This window comes from Pristiophorus japonicus, chromosome 8, assembly GCF_044704955.1.
Source record: "Pristiophorus japonicus isolate sPriJap1 chromosome 8, sPriJap1.hap1, whole genome shotgun sequence".
In the NCBI taxonomy this organism is placed as follows: domain Eukaryota; kingdom Metazoa; phylum Chordata; class Chondrichthyes; family Pristiophoridae; genus Pristiophorus; species Pristiophorus japonicus.
This window is the reverse complement of record NC_091984.1, coordinates 95,470,773-95,493,017: the sequence shown is the minus strand read 5'-3', so window position 1 is coordinate 95,493,017 and position 22,245 is coordinate 95,470,773. Positions and strand designations below refer to the sequence as shown.

At 43.0% G+C, this 22,245-nt stretch overlaps 1 protein-coding gene across 1 annotated transcript in view; it reads right to left on the bottom strand.

Moving 5' to 3' along the window:
• Positions 1-369: 369 nt before the first annotated feature.
• Positions 370-22,245, bottom strand: part of ncf2 (neutrophil cytosolic factor 2) — a 67,277-nt gene continuing 45,401 nt past the window's right edge. The window contains exons 11-15 of the mRNA XM_070887122.1: positions 16,920-16,999; positions 14,453-14,604; positions 9,037-9,151; positions 8,835-8,919; positions 370-2,890 (exon numbers count right to left, since the gene is read on the bottom strand). Of these exons, the coding sequence (XP_070743223.1) occupies positions 2,784-2,890; positions 8,835-8,919; positions 9,037-9,151; positions 14,453-14,604; positions 16,920-16,999 (539 nt within the window). The 3' untranslated portion in view covers positions 370-2,783. The remainder of the gene's footprint in view (positions 2,891-8,834; positions 8,920-9,036; positions 9,152-14,452; positions 14,605-16,919; positions 17,000-22,245) is intronic.

The following is a 22,245-nucleotide window of genomic DNA, read 5'->3' as shown; positions in this document are numbered from 1 at the left end:
TTTGTGTGGCACCTTATCGAATGCCTTTTGGAAATCTAAATACACCACATCCATCGGTACACCTCTATCCACCATGCTCGTTATATCCTCAAAGAATTCCAGTAAATTAGTTAAACATGATTTCCCCTTCATGAATCCATGCTGCGTCTGCTTGATTGCACTATTTCTATCTAGATGTTTTGAGCAGTTAGATGTTGTCCAAGTTTGGAAATTGGAGAGTGAGAATTCGGAGCACAGGAGGAAGGAGGTGCTGCTTTTTGCCTCCAATACTTGTAGTGCTTTGTGTTACAGGTAAATATTTAATTTCATCGACCTATAACTTAAACTAGATCTAGTAATTAGCTAAAAAAAAATCAACTATAAGCGAAGTTAATTAAATCCATAAACTTTAATTAAATAACTCAAACACAGTGATATAGAAATGGCAGCACATAAGTATGACGAAGACCAGGGTAATAAGATTAGAGAGAAGCTGATTTTGAGGGGCTGAGAATATAAAATTGACAATATTGGCAAACAATGATGTAGAACACCAATGGGAAACATTTAAAATTGTGTTCAACAGAGTCCAGGAAAAATATATTCCGTTAAAAAAACAAGAACAAGTTCAACTCTAATGAGACACCATGGATGAATAAAAGACCAGGGAAAAATTAAGGAAAAGAGGCATACACTAAGTACATGGATAGCAGGGGCGAGCATAAGGCACAAGGGAAAATATGAAGAGATTAAGAGAGAATTCAACAAAACAACTAGGAAGGCAAAAAGGAAGTATGAAATTAAATTAGCAAGGAACATAAATCAAATATTCTACAGGCACATAAATAAAAAAGGAAAGTTGGGATGGTCAGGATAAAATCACGGATAGCGATAGTGAAATGGCAGAAATATTAAATAATTATTTTGCTTCAGTGTTTACCGGGGAGATAGAACAGGTGGGCATGACATCGGAATATGAGATACCACATTTAAAATAAAAATAAATATTTAATAAACTAATTAAAAGAGGGTAAAACCCCTGGTCTGGACAGATTACATCCACACATTTTTAAAGAATCTATGGAAGAGATAGCAGAGGCATTGCAACACATTTAATAATTTGTTAAAAAAACATGTAGTGCCAGAGGACAGCTAACATAATACCTGTATTTAAGAAGGAAGATAGAACATGTCCAGGGAACTATGACCAGTCAGCTTAACATACGGTGATAGGAAAAGTAATGGAATTTTCTACTAAAGGAAAAAATAAAAAAACATCTCGAAACCAAAAATATAATAATGAATAGTCAGCATGGAATTCAAAAGAGAAAGTCTTGCTTGACCAATCTCACTGAATTCTTTGAAGAGGTAACCAAGAGAATAGACATGGGTAATCCAGTAGATGTAATTTATCTAGATTTCCAAAAGGTCTTTAAGATACCACATAATAGACAAATGAAAAAGGTCAGGGAATGCAGAATGGATAGCTAGCTGGCTTCAAGACTGAAAGCAGAGGGTAAAGAGTAGCTAAGGATCAGTGCTGAGACCAATGTTGTTCACAATTTATATTAACGATTTAGACTGGAATCAAACACAATTTCTAAATTTGCAGATGACACTAAATTGGAAGGGAGATAGTCAATACTGAGGAGCACTGCAACAAATTCCAAGATGACATTAATAAACTTGCAGAATGGGCATACAAGTGGGAAATGAATTTCAACACAAGTGTGAGGTAATACTTTTTGGTAGGAAAAAAAGATCACATATTGGAAAATAAGAATCTAAATGGATTAGAAGAGCAAAGGGATCTCGGGGTACAAATACACATATCGCTAAAAGTAACGATGCAGGTTAATAAGACCACAAAAAAGCAAACCAAGCACTAGGGTTTATTTCTAGAGGGATAGATTTGAAAAGTAGAGAAGTTATGCTGCACTTGTATCAAACTTTGGTTAGACAACACTAAGTAGTGTGTGTGTTATTCTGGCCGCCATATTATAAAAAAGATATAGAGGCACTGGTGAGGATACAAAAAAAGATTTAAGGGTAATACCAGAAATGCAAGGTTATACCCATCAGGAAAGAATGAACAGGCTGGGTCTCTGTCTTCTCTTTTTAAGAGAAAAAAAAGAGGGGTGACCAAATAGAGGTCTTTAAAATTATGAAAGGTTTTGATGGAGAGTGTTTCCACTTGTGGGGAAGAACATAATTGAGGCCATCAATATAAGATCATCATCAAGAAATCAAATGGGGAGATTTCTTCACCCAGTGTGGTGAAAATGTTGAACTTGCTACCACAGGGAGTGGTTGAAGCGAATAGTATAGATGCATTTAAGAGGAGGCTAGATAAGCATATGAGGGAGAAGAGAATAGAGGGTTACGCTGATAAAGTTAGATGAGGAAAGACAGAAGGCTGGGGTGGAGCATAAACGCTGGCATGGACTGGTTAGGCCGAATGGCCTGTTACTGTGCTGTATTTCCTATGTCTGAAGATCTACAGTGTAATTATACTGTACTTACTGATCTTGTATCATTGCAGTTTTGAGTGTGACTAGCCACACTAAGTTGCACTGTCTTGCAACACAACACTCAAATAATGGAAAACTTAGCATTATTTTCCCAATCTGTTTTTTTGGAGCAGTGAAGAGTCCAAACACGAGCTGAATCGACTTCAGTGTTCAAATAAAACAATTTTAGAAATTCAAACCACAAACTTTTTCATCATCTGTAGATAATCATTCTAGTAATCGACCTAGGAGAAAGGGACCACTTCAAAATCAGCGCACGCGTTTGCATTTATTTTACATTCCTGAATTCATTATTTCAGCCATGCTTAATTCTTTGACGAGGGTTGCTGGGAAGATGCCCGTGTTTCCTTTGTGTTGTCCTTCCAGCCAGTTGGTATTTACTGTGGAGAGAAGGCAAAGCAATGAAAGTATGTTTAAGCACAATGCTGAAATGAGAGATTTCTTAAGTTTGACATGAAAGAAAAGTACATTTGTGATCTTCAGTATATGTGGATGCTCTTAGAATTTATTTTGGTTTCATAATTTCATAATCCTTTAGTTCCCCTATATTTGCTAACTTGGAACTGTATTTACCACTGGTTAAAAAGTAGACATGTAAATATTTGTTACTTTTCAAGAATGGAAGTGCTAGTAGTTTTAGGCTTCTATAGATAATTAGAGATTAGAAGCCAATTAAAATTGGAGAGGGTTTATGAGGATTACAAGAATAATAGAGGTTAAGATCAGGATAAGGAAAGCTAACTGGGTGTATGGGGAAAACATTTTTCAAAATGAACAGTAAAGAATATAAATAAAAAGAGATTTGTTAAAAATGAATTGGCACCCCATGAGGAGAAAATTGTCAATTTGAAGATAGTGATCAAAAAATGGCAGAGGTATTTAAGAAATGCTTTGCATCGGTATTTACTAAAGAGAAGAATATCTTCAAGAGGAGGTGAATCCTGAAGTGGTTGAGTGTGATTATGATGGAGAAAAGGACATTTTAGATAAGTTAAGCTAAAGAAAGACAAAGTGCCAGGGCCTGACTCGATACATCCTAGGATCATGAGGAAGGATAATAAACTAGATTAAAAATTAGTTAGAAGGGAGCAAGAAAGTAGGAGTTGCGGGCAGTTTTTCAAAGTACTTCTGTTTACTGTGTAATCAATAATCTGGATATAGGTCTAGAGGGAGTGCTGTTGAAATTTACAGATGTACCCATAGCATCTGCCCAAGGCCGCAATCGTGAAACCCAAACCTGGAAAAGGATATTAATAAGCTGGATGGAATGGATAAAAGTGTCAGATGGAATTTAATGTCTGTAAATGTGAGATTATGCATTTTCGTAAAATAACAGCACTGTACTCTGAATGGAAGTGAGCTCAGTGCTGTGGATGAGCAGAGGGAATTGGCGGTACAGGTGGGACATTAAAGATAGCACCTCCGGTTAATAAGGCTGTAAAAAAGCAGCTAATGAAATCCTAGGTTTTATGCAAGAAGTATAAATGAAACCTCGAGCTCAGTTATCAGAGTACTGTATAGTATAGGAAGGATATTGAGGCTTTTAGAAAGGGTACAACTCAAATTCCCTAGAATGCTGCTGGGTATGAGGGAAAATGTGAAAAAGGCAAAATTGGGTCTTTTTTCATTAAAACAACACAAATTATGGGTGTTTAAAATTATGAAAGGATGCGATACGGTAAATAGAAGCAGACTGTTTCTAGTGGTTTAATGAACGGAATGAAATGTCAGAATAAATGTAAGATTTAGAATAGAAAGCAAGAGAAACTGCAAAATTCATCTTTTTTGCACTTTCATCAATGTAGTTCACAATTTAAATCAGCGATTTAGACTTCGGAATCAAAAACAATATCTAAATTTGCGGATGACATCAAATTGGGAGGGATAGTCAACTCTCAGGAGCACTGCAAGAAATTACACGAAGACATTAAAAAACTTGCAGAATGGGCACATATAATTGGGAAATTAATTTCAACACCGATAAGTGTGAGGTATTACATTTTGGTAGGAAAAGTATGATCGCATATTACTTGGAAAATAAGAATCTAAATGTGGGAGAGGAGCAAAGGTACCTCAGGATTACAAATTCACAAATCACAAAGTAGAGATGCAGCATAATAAGGCCATAACAAAAAAAAACAACGTTCTAGGATTTATTTCCATCTAGAGAGAAAAGTAGAGAAGTTATTCTAAACTTGTGTCGAACCTTGGTTAGACCATACATGGAGTACAATTCAGGTCACTATTTTATAGAAAGGATATAGAGGCACTGGAGAGGGTGCAAAAAAATTGTTTCCATCGATGATACAAGAACTGTGAAGTTATACATATAAGGAAAGGATGAACAGGCTTGGGTCTCCTTTCCCTTGAAAAGAGAAGGCTGAGGGGTGACCTAATAGAGGTCTTTAAAATTATGAAAAGATAGTGTAGACAAGAGAGAATGTTTCCACTTGTGGGGAGAGCACAACTAGAGGCCATCAATATAAGATAGTCACCAAGAAATCAAATAGGGAATTCAGAAGAGACTTCTTTATCCAGAGTGGTGAGAATGTGGAACTCGCTACCACAGGGAGTGGTTGAGGTGAATAGTATAAATATTTAAAGGGAGGGTTAGATGAGGAAGGAACGGAGGAGGCTCGGGTGGAGCATAAACACTAGCATGGACTTTCTGTGCTATATATTCAATGTAATTCTATGGCCGTACAGCACAGAAACAGGCAGGCCATTCAACTCCAATTGGTCTATGCTGGCATTTATGCTCCACACAAACTTCCTACTCTACTTCATCTAACCCTATCAGCATATCCTATTCCTTTCTCCATCACCTACATTTCCCTTAAATACATCTGCTATTTGCCTCAAGTACTCCTTGTGGTAGCATGTTCCAATCTATGGGTAAATAGTTTCTCCTGAATTTCCTATTGGATTTATTAATGACTTTCTTATATTTATGACCTTTAGTTTTGGACTTGTCCGCAAGTGGAAACATTTTCTCTACGTCTATCCTATCAAACTCTATCTATCAGGTCATCCCTCAGCCTTCTCTTTTCTAAAGAAAAGATTCCAGCCTGTTCAGCATTTCCTGATAATGATGTCATCCTTATGAATCTTTTTTCAATGCCTCTGTATCCTTTTCATAATATGGAGACCAGACCACAGTTATCCCAAGTGTGGTCTAACCAAGGTTCGATACAAGTTTAACATAACTTCTTTGCTTTTCAATTCTAACCCTCTAGAAATGAGCGCCAATGCTTGGGTTTGCTTTTTTTTTTTAAATGGCATTACATTTAGTGATTTGTGTATCTGTACCCCTAGATCCCTTTGTTTCTTTACCCCATTTAGATTCTTATCCAAGCAGTATGTGACTTTAATTCTGCCTACCAAAATGCACCACCTCACACTTATCTATATTGAAAATCATTTGTCAATTACATGCCCATTCTACAAGCTGTCTTTCTGTATTTTGTTGCATTCTACCTTTGTATTAACTACACCTCCCAATTTAATCATCCGCACATTTTGAAATTGTACTTCTGATTCCAGAGTCCAAATCATTATTGTAAATGGTGAGCACCGGTGGTCCCAGCACCGACCCCGGTGAAACGCCACTTCCCACCTTTTGCCAGTGAGTAACTATGCTTAACCTCTCACTGTTTTTTGCTTTATAGCCAGCTTGCTATGCATTCTGGTACCTGTCCCCTGACTCCACATGCTCTGACTTTAGTCATGAATCTCCTTATCGAAGGCCTTTTGAAAATATAAATGTATTGCATCTACCAAATTACCCTTGTCTACTCTTTTGATTACTTCAAATAATTCAATATACTGGTCAAGCATGACCTTCCCATTTGGAATCCATGCTGACTATTATATTTTCACTTCCAGAGTTGGTGGTTGAAGCAACATTCAAAGTGAGATAGATGATCAAAGGAAAAGAGTTAGAGATAATGGGAACAGAGTGAATAAATACAATTAGAACTAATTGCTGACATGAAGGGTAAATGGCCTGTTTCCATGTAGCAACTTCTTTGTGTTTCCATGTATTTATGTGAGTGTTTTTTTTCCTGAGGTCAATGATTGTTTAACTGCCTATGTTTAAAAAAAAATTCACAGTCAATGTGAATACACAAAAGTGGCACTTTAGATGCGTGTACTTTGAATATCAGATGCTAGATTTATTGTATACACTTACAAACCACTAACAAAATAGCAGGTCCAAAAAACTTGCATTAGAGGGATCGCCAACAAAAACCTCATGATACATATTTAGCATTCCAAAACCTTAACTAATCATAGAACTTTACAACACAGTAGAGGCCATTCAGCCCGTCAAGCTCGTGCCGACTCTCTACAAGAGCAGTTCAGCTAGTCCCAACCCCCGCCCTTCGTAGCCCTGCAAATTTTTTTCTTTCAGCTACTTATCTAATTCCCTTTTGAAAGCCACAATTGAATCTGCCTCCACCACCCTTTCTGGAAGTGCATTCTAGATCATAACCACTTCCTGCATAAAAAAGGTTTTCCCTCATGTCGCCTTTGGACCTTCTGCCAATCACCTTAAACCTGTGTCCTCCGGTTCTCGATCCTTGTGCCAATGAGAACAGTTTATCTCTACTCTGTTTAGACCCCTCATGATTTTGAAGACCTCTATCAAATCTCCTCTCGATCATCTCTGCTCTAAGGAGAACAACCCCAGTTTCTCCATGCAACTGAAGTCCCTCATCCCTGGAACCATTCTTGTAAATCTTTTCTGCACCCTCTCTAAAGCCTTCACATCCTTTCTAAAGTGCAGTGCCCAGAATTGGACACAATACCCCAGTTGTGGCAGTGTTTTATAAGGTTCATCATCACTTTTGTACTCTCTACCTCTATTTATAAAGCCCAGGATCCCCTATGCTTTTTTAACTGCTTTCTCAACCTGTCGTGCCATCTTCAACGATTTGTGCACATATACTCAAGGTCTCTCTGTTCCTGCAACCCTTTTAGAATTGTATCCGTTCGTTTATATTGCCTCTCCTCGTTCTTCCTGCCAAAATGTATCACCTCAAACTTTGTCATCTGCCACGTGTCCGCCCATTCCACCAGCTTTTCCATGTCCTCTTGAAGTCTACCCCTATCCTCCTCACTGTTCACTCTACTTCCAAGTTTTGTTTCATCTGCAAATTTTGAAATAGTGCCCTGTACACCCAAGGCCAAATCATTAATATATATCAAGAAAAACAGTGGTCCTAGTCCCGATCCTTGGGGAATACCTTCCTCCAGTCCAAAAAACAACCGTTCACCACTACTCTGTTTCCTGTCACATAGAAACATAGAAAATAGGTGCAGGAGTAGGCCATTCGGCCCTTCTAGCCTGCACCGCCAAATTTTTTTTTTAAAAGAATATTTGAACGCGGGGTCCGTGCCGCGATCGATCAGCCCGGCACGCTGCTTGAGACACGGCTCGGCAAGCCCGCTCCCCGCTGCCCTCTCCCCACTCCCCCTTTCCCTACTCCCCCTCTCCCCACCCCCCCGCTCCCCTCCTCTACCCGCTCCCTCTCCCTGCTCCTCTCCTCTCCTCTCCTCTCCTCTCTCTTCCCCTCTCCCCCACTCCCCACTGCCCCGTTCCCCTCTCCCCGCTCCCCCTATCCCCGCTGCCCTTCTCCGCTCTTCCCTCTCCCCGCTCCCCACTCTCCCCTCTGTCCCTCTCACCTGCTCCCCGCTGCCCCTCTTCCCTCTCCCCCTGCTCCCCTCTTTCCCGCTCCCTCTCCCCACTCCCGCTCCCCCAGGGAAGCTCAGAGTTTGAAGCTTGGTCCCTTCTGTTTATTGAAGGGAAGAGTTCCTGTGGGGAGGAGAGAGCGCAGCGCTACACGGCCCAGTGCACAGCGCTCCGCTCCGCTCCCACACGTCCGCTCTGCTAGGCGCCACCGGAAAGGAAGTGGAGCGCATTGTTTAGCGAGTAGGGTGGGGCCGGGCCTCCACGCCTGGCGCAAAATCACTTAGCCAATTTCGTATCCATGCTGCCACTGTCCCTTTTATTCCATGAGCTTCAACTTTGCTGGCAAGCTAATTATGTGGCACTTAATCAAATGTCTTTTGGAAGTCCATGTACACTACATCAATCGCATTGCCCTCATCAACCCTATCTGTTACCTCATCAAAAAATTCAATTAAGTTGGTTAAACACGATTTGCTTAATTAATCCATACTTGTCTAAGTGACTGTTAATTTTGTCCCGCATTATTGTTTCTAAAAGCTTCCTCACCACTGAAGTTAAGCTGACTGGCTTGTAGTTGCTGGGTTTATCTTTACATCCTTTTTTTTGAAGTGGTACCTTATGATTCTCACCTTGTGCTAAGACTTGGATGATGTCACCTTCTTGAAACCCCAGATCAGCAGGGTCAGAGACCTCATAGTCATATAGTGCTTTTACCTAGTGTGGAAAGATGAATAAAAATCTCATGTTATTTAAAAGAGCCACAAGCTTTGAGGAAAATAACATAAGAAAAACATCATGTGAATATTTACGATACGAATAATTATCTCTCACCTCTAGAAACTTGCACCAAATGGTCAAATGCTGATTCCTGACCTCACTCCACGCATTCTTCATTTTGGTTTCACTGGTAATGGGAATGAGCTCACCGCCCTCTTGTGCCTTGTAACTGGCAGGAAGAATCATTAGAGATGGAAAGCACATTGTTACTTAAGCTATGTCAAAACTTCAGACAAGCAGGTTGCACATTTGTGGCCATTCTTTCTCTGCCTCCCCCAATCACCCGTTTTCCAGCACTTACAAAAGACATTAGGCATTTTCTATCTCTCTTAACTGGAAAATAGAGTTGTAGAGAGCCTGACTCAACATTGGTGTCATCATGCTCTTAAAATTGCCAACACTTGTGGAAATCTATGTCAAGGGCTGAGATTTTTTTAAACAAATAGTAAAAATAAGCAGTAGTATTGGAAAAATAGGATCAAAAGGAGAACAGCAGGTTAAGGACTCAGTATTAATGGTATGGTGGAACAGTGTGGGAGAGTTATCGTCAAATGGTTCAAATGACTGACATGTTTACCAAATTATGAACAGCATTTCAAAATCACTCAAGTAATTTGCTTTAATAGTTGATGGGAGTGTTCAATCTAAATCGCTAAGCTGCTGCAAAAGCCAAATCGGTAGTAAGTGGAAAAATAGGGGCAGCAGCAGGTATACAATCATTATTGCCAAAATCACAAAGTAGATGACTTTGAGCAGGTTCTGAAGTTCATGTGGAACCAGGGAGAAGCCTGATGGACACAATTGTAAACTGAATCACATAAGAAATGTCTAAAGTGGTTAATGTACAGATGGGACCTCGACCATTCTGCACAGCAGTGAATGTGCCATTCAAAAAATTATGATTTAACCGAGCAGAAATTTAAATCCATAACACAAGGGGGAAATGAAAACTATGGGTGCTAAATATGAGCAAGCAAATTACATTGTCTGAATCACCCTTTTTGTTTTGATATTTTTATGTTTTTTATATGTTTATAAGAAAATAGATCTGGAATAGAATCCACTCATGAAGCTTGTTTTCTGTGGTGGGTGAGTATTTCACAATCTTCATCACAGAGCCAATAATTAGCGGTATTATGTCTTCGATGCAAGCCTTTATTCTTCTTCATGCATTAGAAATGTGATGGGCTGTTTTGACTGAAGTCATACACTCAACATTCATTGTGTAAGGGAGCAGCATATTTTCACAATCAAAGTAGGGTCAGAAGACTTGAAACGCTAACATTTTCCACACTTGCTGTCTGACCTGAGTGTTCCCAGCATTTTCTGTTTTTATTTTGAATTTATTTCATATTCTGTATCAATGTAGAGTTAACTCAACATCTTGGATTTGTACTCGGTACACCCTAACATTCCAATTGTTTTATTATTCTTCATCTCAGACTACAGAACCACGTGCAAAGGACGTTGCCAAATCTTTCTCTTGTTGCAGTAAGGTAAAGTTTGTGATTAAACTGATGATTGCAAATAAGCCAGAAGAAAGCCATGTGATTCAATATCCAGTCAAGTTCCTCGGAATGAACTCCATGTAGCGTTCATTACTATCACTACAAGAGAACATTTACTTTGCTTCCCCATTCCAGTAGAAAATCCAGATCTGTTCTAGTAGCTAATAATAATGCTGTCATTTACAATGGCTGGGAATTTCCTTTTGAAGTTGCTCCCACTCTGCTAGCATAAGAACATAAGAAATAAGAGCAGGAGTAGGCCATTCTTTCCTTCGAGCCTGCACCATCATTCAATAAGATCATGGCTGATCTGATCCTGGCCTCAGCTCCCACTTCCCCGCCTGCTCCCCATAACCCTTGACTAACTTATCGTTCAAAAATCTGTCTATGTCCGCCTTAAATACATTCAATGACCCAGCCTCCACAGCTCTCTGGGGTAGAGAATTGGAAAGATTCACGACCCTCAGAAGAAATCCCTCCTCATGTCCATCTTAAATGGGCGACCCCTTATTCTGAAACTATGCCCCCTAGTTCTAGATTCTCCCACAAGGGGAAACATACTCTTTGCATCTACCCCGTCACGCCCCCTCAGAATCTTTTATGTTTCAGTAAGATCACCTCGCAATCTTCTCAACTCCAATGAGTCTCGGCCCAACCTGCTCAACCTTTCTTCATATGACAACTTTTCATCTCGGGAATCAACCTCGTGAACCTTCTCTGAACTTCCTCCAGTGCAAGTATATCCTTAAAAACGGAGACTAAAACTGTATGCAGTACTCCAGGTGTGGTCTTATCAATGCCCTGTACAGTTGTAGCAGGACGTCCTTACTTTTATACTCTATCCCCCTTGCAATAAAGGCCAACATTCCATTTGCCTTCCTAATTACTTGCTGTACCTGCATGCTAACATTTTGTGCTTCATGTACTTTTCTGCTACACGTTCGGTGAAGTTACAATGGTGGAGCAGGAGCAGCCCTCAGGAAATTACCAGCAAATGACTCAAAAGTTGAAATTGTTTACGCAGAAAAGAGAAACTGATGGTAATTCACCTTCTGGATCCGAACAACTCTAGACCTGCTCTAAGAAAGTATCTAACAGATGGCTCCGTCTTTGCAGTGGAGGGCATTTAACTTAGTAAAAAGAAGTTTGGATTAAAATTAAATTCATTTTGGGGCTTGGGTAATGCAGTGAGCTCAGTACGTTCCCCGCTGGAGTGGAGTTAATCTACAGAACAAACAGAAAACTGTTCAACCTCCGTCGCCTCCAGTCCAGATCCAAGGTCGTCCCATCCCAGGTCATGGAATTACTGAATGCAGACCACACTTGCGCCTGCGCACACTCAGAGGCCAAACTCTAAACCATCGTCAAACCTTCACCGAAGCGTACGAGAGGATGGGCCTTACACTAAATATCTATAAGACAAAGATCCTCTACCAACCTGCCCCTGCCATACAGTACTGCCCCCCCACCCCCCCCCGGATTATCAAATTCCACGAAGAGGCCTTGGACAATGTGGACCATTTTCCGTACCTTGGGAGCCTACTGTCAACAAGGGCAGACATTGATGAAGTCCAACACTGCCTTCAGGATGCCAGTGCAGCCCTCGGTCGCTTGAGGAAGAGAGTGTTTGAGGACCTCAAACCTGGCACCAAGCTCATGGTCTACAGAGTAGTAGTGATACCCACCCTCCTATATGCTTCAGAGACATGGACTATGTATAGCAGGTACCTCAAAGCACTGGAGAAGTACCACCAACGCTGCCTCTGCAAGATCCTGCGAATCCATTGGCAGGATAGGCACACCAACGTCAGCGTTCTCGCTCAGGCCAACAACCCCAGCATTGAAGTAGTATTGACCACGCTCAATTAGCTCCGATAGACGGGCCACATCCTCCGCATGCCCGATACTTGACTCTCAAAACAAGTGCTCTATTCGGAGCTCTGACACGGCAAGAGGAAACGCTTCAAGGACACCCTCAAAGCCTCCTTGAAAAAGTACAACATCCCCGCCGACACCTGGGAATCCCTGGCCCAAGACCGCTCATCGTGGAGGAGAAGCATCCGGGAAGGCACCAAACCCCTCGCGACTCTTCGCCGGGAGCAAGTGAAAGCCAAGCGCAAACAGCGGAAGGAGCGCACGGCAAATCAAGCACCCCATCCATCCGTCTGTTCAACCACCGTCTGTCCCACCTGTGACAGAGACTAGGTCCCGCATTGAACTCATCAATCACCTGAGAACTCATTTTAGTGTGGAAGCAAGTCATCCTCAACTTCGAGGGACTGCCGAAGCAAAGATAAGAAGGATGATTATTGTCTTTTCACTTCTTTGAGTTTGAATCCAGCCCAATCTTTCTGAGTTAATGGCCGAATTGAAATAAGTTTGGGCATGCTCAACTCAGTTTCAGGTGTAACATCCATCGTGCAACACTGACCATAATTTGGAAGTAAACTGGCAGTGCAACTCAGGCTAGAAAGATGTTTTAAAATGCAAATGTGATGTTGACACAGTAGATGATCAGAGTTGGGACCTATTCAGAGTATGTCAGTCGTGTGGAAAAAGGTTTACTTTGCATCTATATCGTGCTATACCTGATCAAAGTGACTGATGACAATTTTCAGTATAAAATTTAGAGGAAACTTGTATCATTTCCTGACATTGTACAGGTACAGAAAATAATCAAATAGGCTGATGAAATGCTGGCCTTTATATCTAGAGGACTGGAGTAGCAGGGGTAGAAGTTATGCTACAGCTGTACAAAACCCTGCTCAAACCACATCTGGAGTATTTTGAGTAGTTCTGTGCACCACACCTTAGGAAGGATATATTGACCTTAGAGTTGAGTGTAGCGTAGGTTTACCAGATACCCAGACTTACACAAGAACATAAATAGGAGCAGGAGTAGGCCATTTAGCCCCTCGAACATGCTCCGCCACTTAATAAGATCATGGCTGATTTGATCTTGGGTTCAGCTCCACTTCCCTGCCCACTCCTCATATCCCTTCACTCCCTTATCATTCAAAAATCTGTCTATCTCCATCTTAAATATATTCAATGACCCAGCCTCCACAGCTCTCTGGGGCAGCGACTTCCACAGATTTACAAACCTCTGAGACGAAATTCCTCCTCATCTCAGTTCTAAATGGGCGGCCCCTCATTCTTAAACTATGCCCCCTAGTTCTAGATTCACCCACGAGTGGAAACATCCTCTCTGCATCTACCTTGTCGAGCCCCATCAGTATCTTATATGTTTCAACAAAATCACCGCTCATTCTTCTGAATTCCAATGAGTATCGACTCAACCTTTCTTAAGTCAACCCCTTCATCTCAGGAATCAACCTCTTGAACCTTCTCTGAACTGCCTCCATTGCAAGTATATCCCTCCTTATATGTCATTAATATAGATTTGGATGAAGGGTTAATATAGACTTCAAGGGTTAAGTTACGAGGAGAGATTGCACAAATTAGAGTTGTATTCCCTAGAATTTAAAAGGTTAAGGGGTGATCTGATCAAAGTTTTCAGGATATTAAGGGGTACAGATAAGGTGGTTGGAGATTCTAGGACTGGGGGCATAGTCTAAAAATTAGAGCCAGACCTTTCAAGAGTGAAATTGGGAAACACGTCTACATACAAAGGGCGGTAGAAGTTTGGAACTCTCTTCTGCAAACGGCAATTGATGCTAGATCAATTATTAATTTTAAATTGGAGATTGATAGATTTTTGTTAACCAAAGGTATTAAGGGATAGGGGCCAAAGGTGTGCATATGGAGTTAGATTGCAGATCAGCCATGATCTCATTGAATGGTGGAACAGGCTCAAAGGGTTAAATGGCCTACTCTTGTTCCTATGTTCATTGATAATTCTTTTTTTGATAAGTGCAAAAATTCAATAAATGAAAAGTAAATGTAAAAAAGAAACCATTTTTATGACGCTATCAAGAATATTTGAAAAGTCGCACTCGTACCTCAGCCCAAGTCTGTTCTCCGGTAGACCGAACTTCTTACAGATGACAACCAACAGTTCATTGTGTGACAGCCCTGGTTTTACACGTATAGCCACCGTGTACTTGAAGTGCACTTTGACAATGGAAGGTAGGGGCATAGGGTGGGCTTTGCGCTGTTGCACAAGGAAGAAAATTGCAGACTAATGTCATTTTATATTATACAGTCAGGAACTTAGATGGATTACATTGGTCAAATGTTTGACTTGTTTAAGGCATTAAAGGTGATACAAACACCCATGTCTGCACTCTTTATGAATAATCGCATTTCTTCATTTAGTGCTATTCCACTCATGAGCCAAGGTAAGATGTGCAATAAAGGCAAGGTTATACAGTCGACTGAAGTTCCACTGTATTGCATCATCATGTGAGTACATCCTCAGAGGTTTTTGAGATAAGTTATTCTGTCATGAAGCATCGCGTGCCCCATGATACCCGAAGGAATGTCAATGGAAGATCCATAATAAACTGCTCTCATCCACGTACATTAGACAGAAGCCTAGATGAAGATTGCCTGTCAAGGATAGATGGTGCTGACATGAGGAGCCCAATGAAAGGAAAAGAGGGAGAGATGGTTGACCAAATAACAGATTGATGCCCAAATCTGCGGCCTCTCCCACCTAGAAGGACAGCAAGTATGTGCAAACACGATCACTGCCAAATTCCCCTCCAAGTGACACACCATCCTGACTTAGACATACATCACTGTAATTTCAGCGTCGCTGGATCAAAATCCTCAAACTCCTTATCTAACAGCACTGTGGGAGTACCTTCATCACACCCTGCAGCAGTTCAAGAAGGTGGCTCACCACCACCTTCTCAAGGGCAACTAGGAATGGACAATAAATGCTGGCCTTGTTAAAGACACCCACCCATCTCCCAAGAACAAATCATTTAAATAAAAATTCAGGTCAGAACCAAACCATTTCCCTTGCAGTACACCAACCCTTTCTGGCTACATAATCTTCAGTACTTTCCAACTAAAGAAATATCATAGTATAAAGATCTGTGAAAAGATCCACAATTCCACTCCTTGGGGGAAAAATTGGTCCCCTTAGCGCCTCCCATGAGCAACAGCAGTTGGTGCTAACGGACATTAGAGCAGTATTGCCGGGTCAAGGCGAATCCAGCGGCGCTTGCCAGATCCCACCACCCCCATAGCGCCCCGGAAAGAGGTATCGCTTGGAATGTCAATAATAGGTGAATTGTGTCATCAGTGAGTGTGCAACGCTCACTGACTGCCCAATCTGCTGAACTGATTCTCGCCACTTACGTAGTGCCTGGACCGACAGGGCGAGCTGGCTTAAAGCACCAGGAAGATGGCTCCAGGAAACGTTATTTAAAAGGATCATTATTAATCACTCAGTTGTCAGGTTAGTGAAGTTTCAGTGGTTTCTTGTCAGTTTCACATACTGCAACAGTTTCATTCAGTAATTTCAAGGTTCTTTTGTTTCAGGAGTATTATGGCAACTCAAAAGTAGCTACATTTATTCTTCAAAGAATCAAACTGCTACACTTGGCAACATTAACTGTACTGCCATGTCAGCTCACCCTCCAGGATCTACGGCGGAGGGGAGCGTAGGCAGCGATAAAGACGGGAACATGTGCGCAGAGAGGCGAGGAGGGACATCAGAGCTCTCACCAGGAGGCCTTACCCACCAAGGGTATTCTGAGAGTACTTCTCCGACCTTCAATTAAGCGAGGAGCAGTGTATTAGATAACTCCGCCTCACCAAGGAGGTGGTCACAGAACTCTGCCACCTCGTCCAAACAGACCTCCAGCCTCACACCAGGATGAACACCTTGAAGGACATGGGCAGCAGGCACATGAGAAAACCATCACCTCCAAGTTACACACCATTTTGACTTGGAAATATATCGCTTTTCCTTCATCGTCACTGGGTCAATATCCTAGAACATCCTCCCTAACAGCACTGTGGGAGTACCTTCACTACATGGACTGCAGCGGTTCAAGATGGCGGTTCACCACGATCTTCTCAAGGGCAAATAGGGATGAACAATAAATGCTGGTCTTGCCAGCGACGCCCACATCCCATGAACGAATAAAAAAAAAAGTTGGTAGCACTTTAACTCAGTAGTTGTGGGTTCAAGCCCCATTCTAGAGCTTGAGAACATAACCTAGATTAGTCTCTACTACAATAATTAGGGAGTACTATATTAGAGGTCTGGGCCTTCAGCCGAGATATTAAATCAGGGCTCTAACGGTCTCTTCCACTGGTTCACTGAGCTTTAAAGATCCATTGCACTATATGAAGAAAAGCAAAAGTTTCTCTTAGTGTTCTGGTCAGCATTCCACCTTTAACCAACACCACCAAAAGCCAGTTATCTCTTTGTTGGATTTCGTAGTCCAAAAAAACAACTGCTGTCTTAGTTCATTGTACATGAAGTGCTTTGATAAAGAAGTCCCTTACCTGAACCTTTTTTGAAGGTTCTAATAGCTGTTGGTTTGTAACAGTGAGCTGTTGGCTAGTAACGGTGAGTAAATCCTGATCTGAAAAATGAACAAATAAATATTTCCAGGAACGGATGGAGAGACATGGTTCAGGTGGAGGAGTGAGGTTGGTCAGTTGGGAGACACCAGAGGTAATGATGCAGGAGCAGAGAGTGATGCTGTTGCAGGTGATTCTCTGACTACGATTAGATATATAAGAATGGAACCAGACCAGTGCAGTCCCACCCAGGTGGAGAGGTGTTGGAGGAGAATAGATGGTCAGCTGTGTCAAAGGCTGCAGACAAGACAAGAAGGACGAGGAGGGATAGTTTGCCTTTGTCACAGTCACATCAAAGTCACAAATGACATCGTATTAGAGCTGTTTCGGTACTGTGGTAAGGGTGGAAACCTGATTGGAGGATTTAAATATGGAGTTCCGGGAAAGATGTGCACAGATTTGGGAGGCGACAGCACGTTCAAGGACTTGAGAGGAAAGGGAGGTTGGAGATGCGGCAGTAGTTTGCAAGGATGGAGGGGCCAAGGGTTGGTCTTTTGAGGAGAGGGGTAATGTTGGCAGATTTGTAGGAGAGGGGTACAGTACTCGAGGAGAGAGAACCGTTAACAATGTCAGCTAACGTGGGAGCCACATGGCTGGTCAGCAGTTTAGTGGGAGGGGAAGGGGACAGCGGCTTGTTGCCGTGGAGGGGAGGGGAGGGAGGGGAAGGGGACAGCGGCTTGTTGCCGCGGAGGGAGGGGAAGGAGACAGCGGCTTGTTGCCGCGGAGGGAGGGGAAGGGGACAGCGGCTTGTTGCCGTGGAGGGGAGGGAGGGGAGGGAGGGGAAGGAGACAGCGGCTTGTTGCCGCGGAGGGAGGGGAAGGAGACAGCGGCTTGTTGCCGCGGAGGGAGGGGAAGGGGACAGCGGCTTGTTGCCGTGGAGGGGAGGGAGGGGAGGGAGGGGAAGGAGACAGCGGCTTGTTGCCGCGGAGGGAGGGGAAGGGGACAGCGGCTTGTTGCCGCGGAGGGAGGGGAGGGAGGGGAAGGAGACAGCGGCTTGTTGCCGGGGAGGGAGGGGAAGGGGACAGCGGCTTGTTGCCGCGGAGGGAGGGGAAGGGGACAGCGGCTTGTTGCCGTGGAGGGGAGGGAGGGGAGGGAGGGGAAGGAGACAGCGGCTTGTTGCCGCGGAGGGAGGGGAAGGGGACAGCGGCTTGTTGCCGTGGAGGGGAGGGAGGGGAAGGGGACAGCGGCTTGTTGCCGCGGAGGGAGGGGAAGGGGACAGCGGCTTGTTGCCGCGGAGGGAGGGGAGGGAGGGGAAGGAGACAGCGGCTTGTTGCCGGGGAGGGAGGGGAAGGAGACAGCGGCTTGTTGCCGGGGAGGGAGGGGAAGGAGACAGCGGCTTGTTGCCGCGCAGGGGAGGGAGGGGAAGGAGACAGCGGCTTGTTGCCGGGGAGGGAGAGGAAGGAGACAGCGGCTTGTTGCCGCGCAGGGGAGGGAGGGGAAGGAGACAGCGGCTTGTTGCCGCGGAGGGAGGGGAGGGAGGGGAAGGAGACAGCGGCTTGTTGCCGCGGAGGGAGGGGAGGGAGGGGAAGGAGACAGCGGCTTGTTGCCGCGCAGGGGAGGGAGGGGAAGGAGACAGCGGCTTGTTGCCGCGGAGGGGAGGGAGGGGAAGGAGACAGTGAGAAGGGAAGCCTCAGTGCTGATGTGCTGATGGCAATGTGCTTTTATTAAAAAATGTTCAAAAATTAAACAGCTACAAAGAACTACAAAAATGGCCGAATGCCAATGTTTTCTTCACACTGAGCATGCGCGAACGCTCCAACGCGCACGCGCAGTGTTGCCGGCAGGAAAAAAACTAATTTAAATAGTACCCGCCCCCTCCAACTTACAAAATCGGCGCGAGTGTAGGCTCCGCCCCCCCGGGCGCCGCGCCAAACAGACAAGGAGCTGCAAAGCGCTCGAGAATAGCGCGTTTTTTTTCTGGCGCCGTTTTAGGCACGAAAAACGGGCGCCCAGCTCGGAGGGGCGCCTGTTTTTTATCCTGTGGAAACTTGGGCCCTATGAGTGGAAGCCAAGTCTTCCTCAATTCCGAGGGACTGCCTATGATGATGACGACTCTGGTGTGGTCAAACCGATAAAGAAGTCCATGAGCTCCTTGCACTTGTTGTTGGAGGTGAGGATGGAGATGGGGTAACCGGAGTGTGACAGGAAGGGACAGAATGTATAGAAATAAGAGTGTATCAAAAAGTGGGGTCAAAGCAGGGCAAACTGGTAAAAAAACAAAATTAAAAGCTCTTTATCTGAATGCACACAGCATTCGTAACAAGATAGATGAGTTGATGGTACAAATGGGTATGATTGATAGCCATTACAGAGACGTGGTTGCAAGGTGACAAAGGTTAGGAACTGAATATTCAGGGGTTTTGACAATTCGGAAGGATAGACAGAAAGGAAAAGGAGGTGGAGTAGCTCTGTTAATAAAGGACAAGATTAGTGCAGCAGTGGGGAATGATATTGGCGCAGAAGATCAAGCTGTAGAATCGGTTTATGTGGAGATAAGAAATAACAAGGGGAAGAAGTCACTGGTGGGTGTAGTCTACAGGCCCCCTAACAGTAGCTACACTGTTGGACGGCGTATAAATCAAGAAATAATGGAGGCTTGTAATAAAGGAACGGCAATAATCATGGGCAATTTTAATCATCATATTGATTGGACGAATCAAATTGGCCAAGGTAGCCTTGAGAAATAGTTCATAGAGTGTATCCGGAATGGTTTCCTTGAACAGTACGTTGCGGAACCAACCAGGGAGCAGGCTAGCTTAGATCTGGTACTGTGTAATGAGACAGGATTAATAAATGATCTCCTAGTAAAGGATCCTCTAGAAAAGAGTAATAATAGCATGATTGAATTTCAAATTCAGTTGGAGGGGGAGAAAGTTGGATCTCAAACCCGTGTCCTGATCTTAAATAAAGGAGATTATAAAGGTATGAAGGCAGGGTTGGTTAAAGTGGACTGGGAAAATAGATTAAAGTGTAAGACGGTTGATAAGCAGTGGCAGACATTTAAGGAGATATTTTGTAACTCTCAACAAAAATATATTCCAGTGAGAAGGAAAGAGAAGGGAGAACCATATGTGGCTAACTAAGGAAATAAAGGATGGTATCAAATTGAAAACAAAGGCATACAAATTGGTCAAGATTAGTGGGAGGCCAGAGGATTGGGAAACTTAAAAACCAGCAAAGGCCAACTAAAAAAATAATAAAGAGGGGAAAGATAGATTATGAAAGTAAACTAGCAGGAAATAAATAAGCAGATAGTAAAGAGTTTCTACATGTATATAAAAAGGAAGAGAGTAGCTTAGAGGATGAGACTGGGGAATTAATAATGGAAAATAGGAAAATGGCAGAGACTTTGAACAAATATTCTGTATCAGTCTTCACGGTAGAAGATACTAGAAACACCCCAATAATTGATAATCAAGAGGCTATAGGGAGGAAAGAACTTATAACAATCAGTGTCACTAAAGAAAATATACTCGGTAAAATAATGGGACTAAAGGACCTGATGGCTTGCATCCTAGGGTCGTAAAAGAAGTGGCTGCAAAAATAGTGGATACATTGGTTGTAATCTACCAAATTTCCCTGGATTCTGGGGAGGTCCCAGCAGATTGGAAAAACACAAATGTAATGCCCTAATTTAAAAAAGGAGACGGAAAGCAGGAAACTATAGACCAGTTAGCCGAACATCTGTCATTGGGAAAATGCTGGAGTCCATTATTAAACAAGCAATAGCAGGACATTTGGAAAAGCATAATACAGTCAAGCAGAATCAGCATGGTTTTATGAAAGGGAAATCATGTTTGACAAATTTGCTGGAGTTCTTTGAGGATGTGGGGTGGATAAGGGGGAACCAGTGGATGTGGTGTATTTGGATTTCCAGAGGGCGTTCGATAAGGTGCCACATAAAAGACAAAGTTCATGGGGTTGTGGGTAATATATCAGCATGGATAGAGGATTGGCTAACAGGTCTCCTGCAGTCAGAATCAGGGGAAGTTATAACGGGGAACAAAGAAATGGCGGACCAATTGAACAAGTACTTTGGTTCGGTATTCACTAAGGAGGACACAAACAACCTTCCAGATATAAAAGGGGTCAGAGGGTCTAGTAAGAAGGAGGAACTAGGGGAAATCCTTATTAGTCGGGAAATTGTGTTGGGGAAATTGATGGGATTGAAGGCCGATAAATCCCCAGGGCCTGATGGACTGCATCCCAGAGTAATTAAGGAGGTGGCCTTGGAAATAGCGGATGTCCTCCTTAGTGAATACCGAACCAAAGTACTTGTTCAATTGGTCTGCCATTTCTTTGTTCCCCGTTATGACTTCCCCTGATTCTGACTGCAGGAGACCTGTTAGCCAATCCTCTATCCATGCTAATATATTACCCCCAACCCCATGAACTTTGTCTTTTATGTGGCACCTTGACAGTCATTTTCCAACATTCCATAGACTCTGGATCAGTTCCTATGGAGTGGAGGGTAGCCAATGTAACCCCACTTTTTAAAAAAGGAGGGAGCGAGAAAACAGGGAATTATAGACTGGTCAGCCTGACATCGGCAGTGGGCAAAATGATGGAATCAATTATTAAGGATATCATAGCAGCGCATTTGGAAAGAGGTGACATGATAAGTCCAAGTCAGCATGGATTTGTGAAAGGGAAATCATGCTTGACAAATCTTCTGGAATTTTTTGAGGATGTTTCCAGTAGAGTGGACAAGGGAGAACCAGTTGATGTGGTGTATTTGGACTTTCAGAAGGCCTTCGACAAGGTCCCACACAAGAGATTAATGTGCAAAGTTAAAGCACATGGGATTGGGGGTAGTGTGCTGACATGGATTGAGAACTGGTTGGCAGACAGGAAGCAAAGAGTAGGAGTAAATGGGTACTTTTCAGAATGGCAGGCAGTGACTAGTGGGGTACCGTAAGGTTCTGTGCTGGGGCCCCAGCTGTTTACATTGTACATTAATGATTTAGACGAGGAGATTAAATGTAGTATCTCCAAATTTGCGGATGACACTAAGTTGGGTGGCAGTGTGAGCTGCGAGGAGGATGCTATGAGCCTGCAGAGTGACTTGGATAGGTTAGGTGAGTGGGCAAATGCATGGCAGATGAAGTATAATGTGGATAAATGTGAGGTTATCCACGTTGGTGGTAAAAACAGAGAGACAGACTATTATCTGAATGGTGACAGATTAGGAAAAGGGAAGGTGCAACGAGACCTGGGTGTCATGGTACATCAGTCATTGAAGATTGGC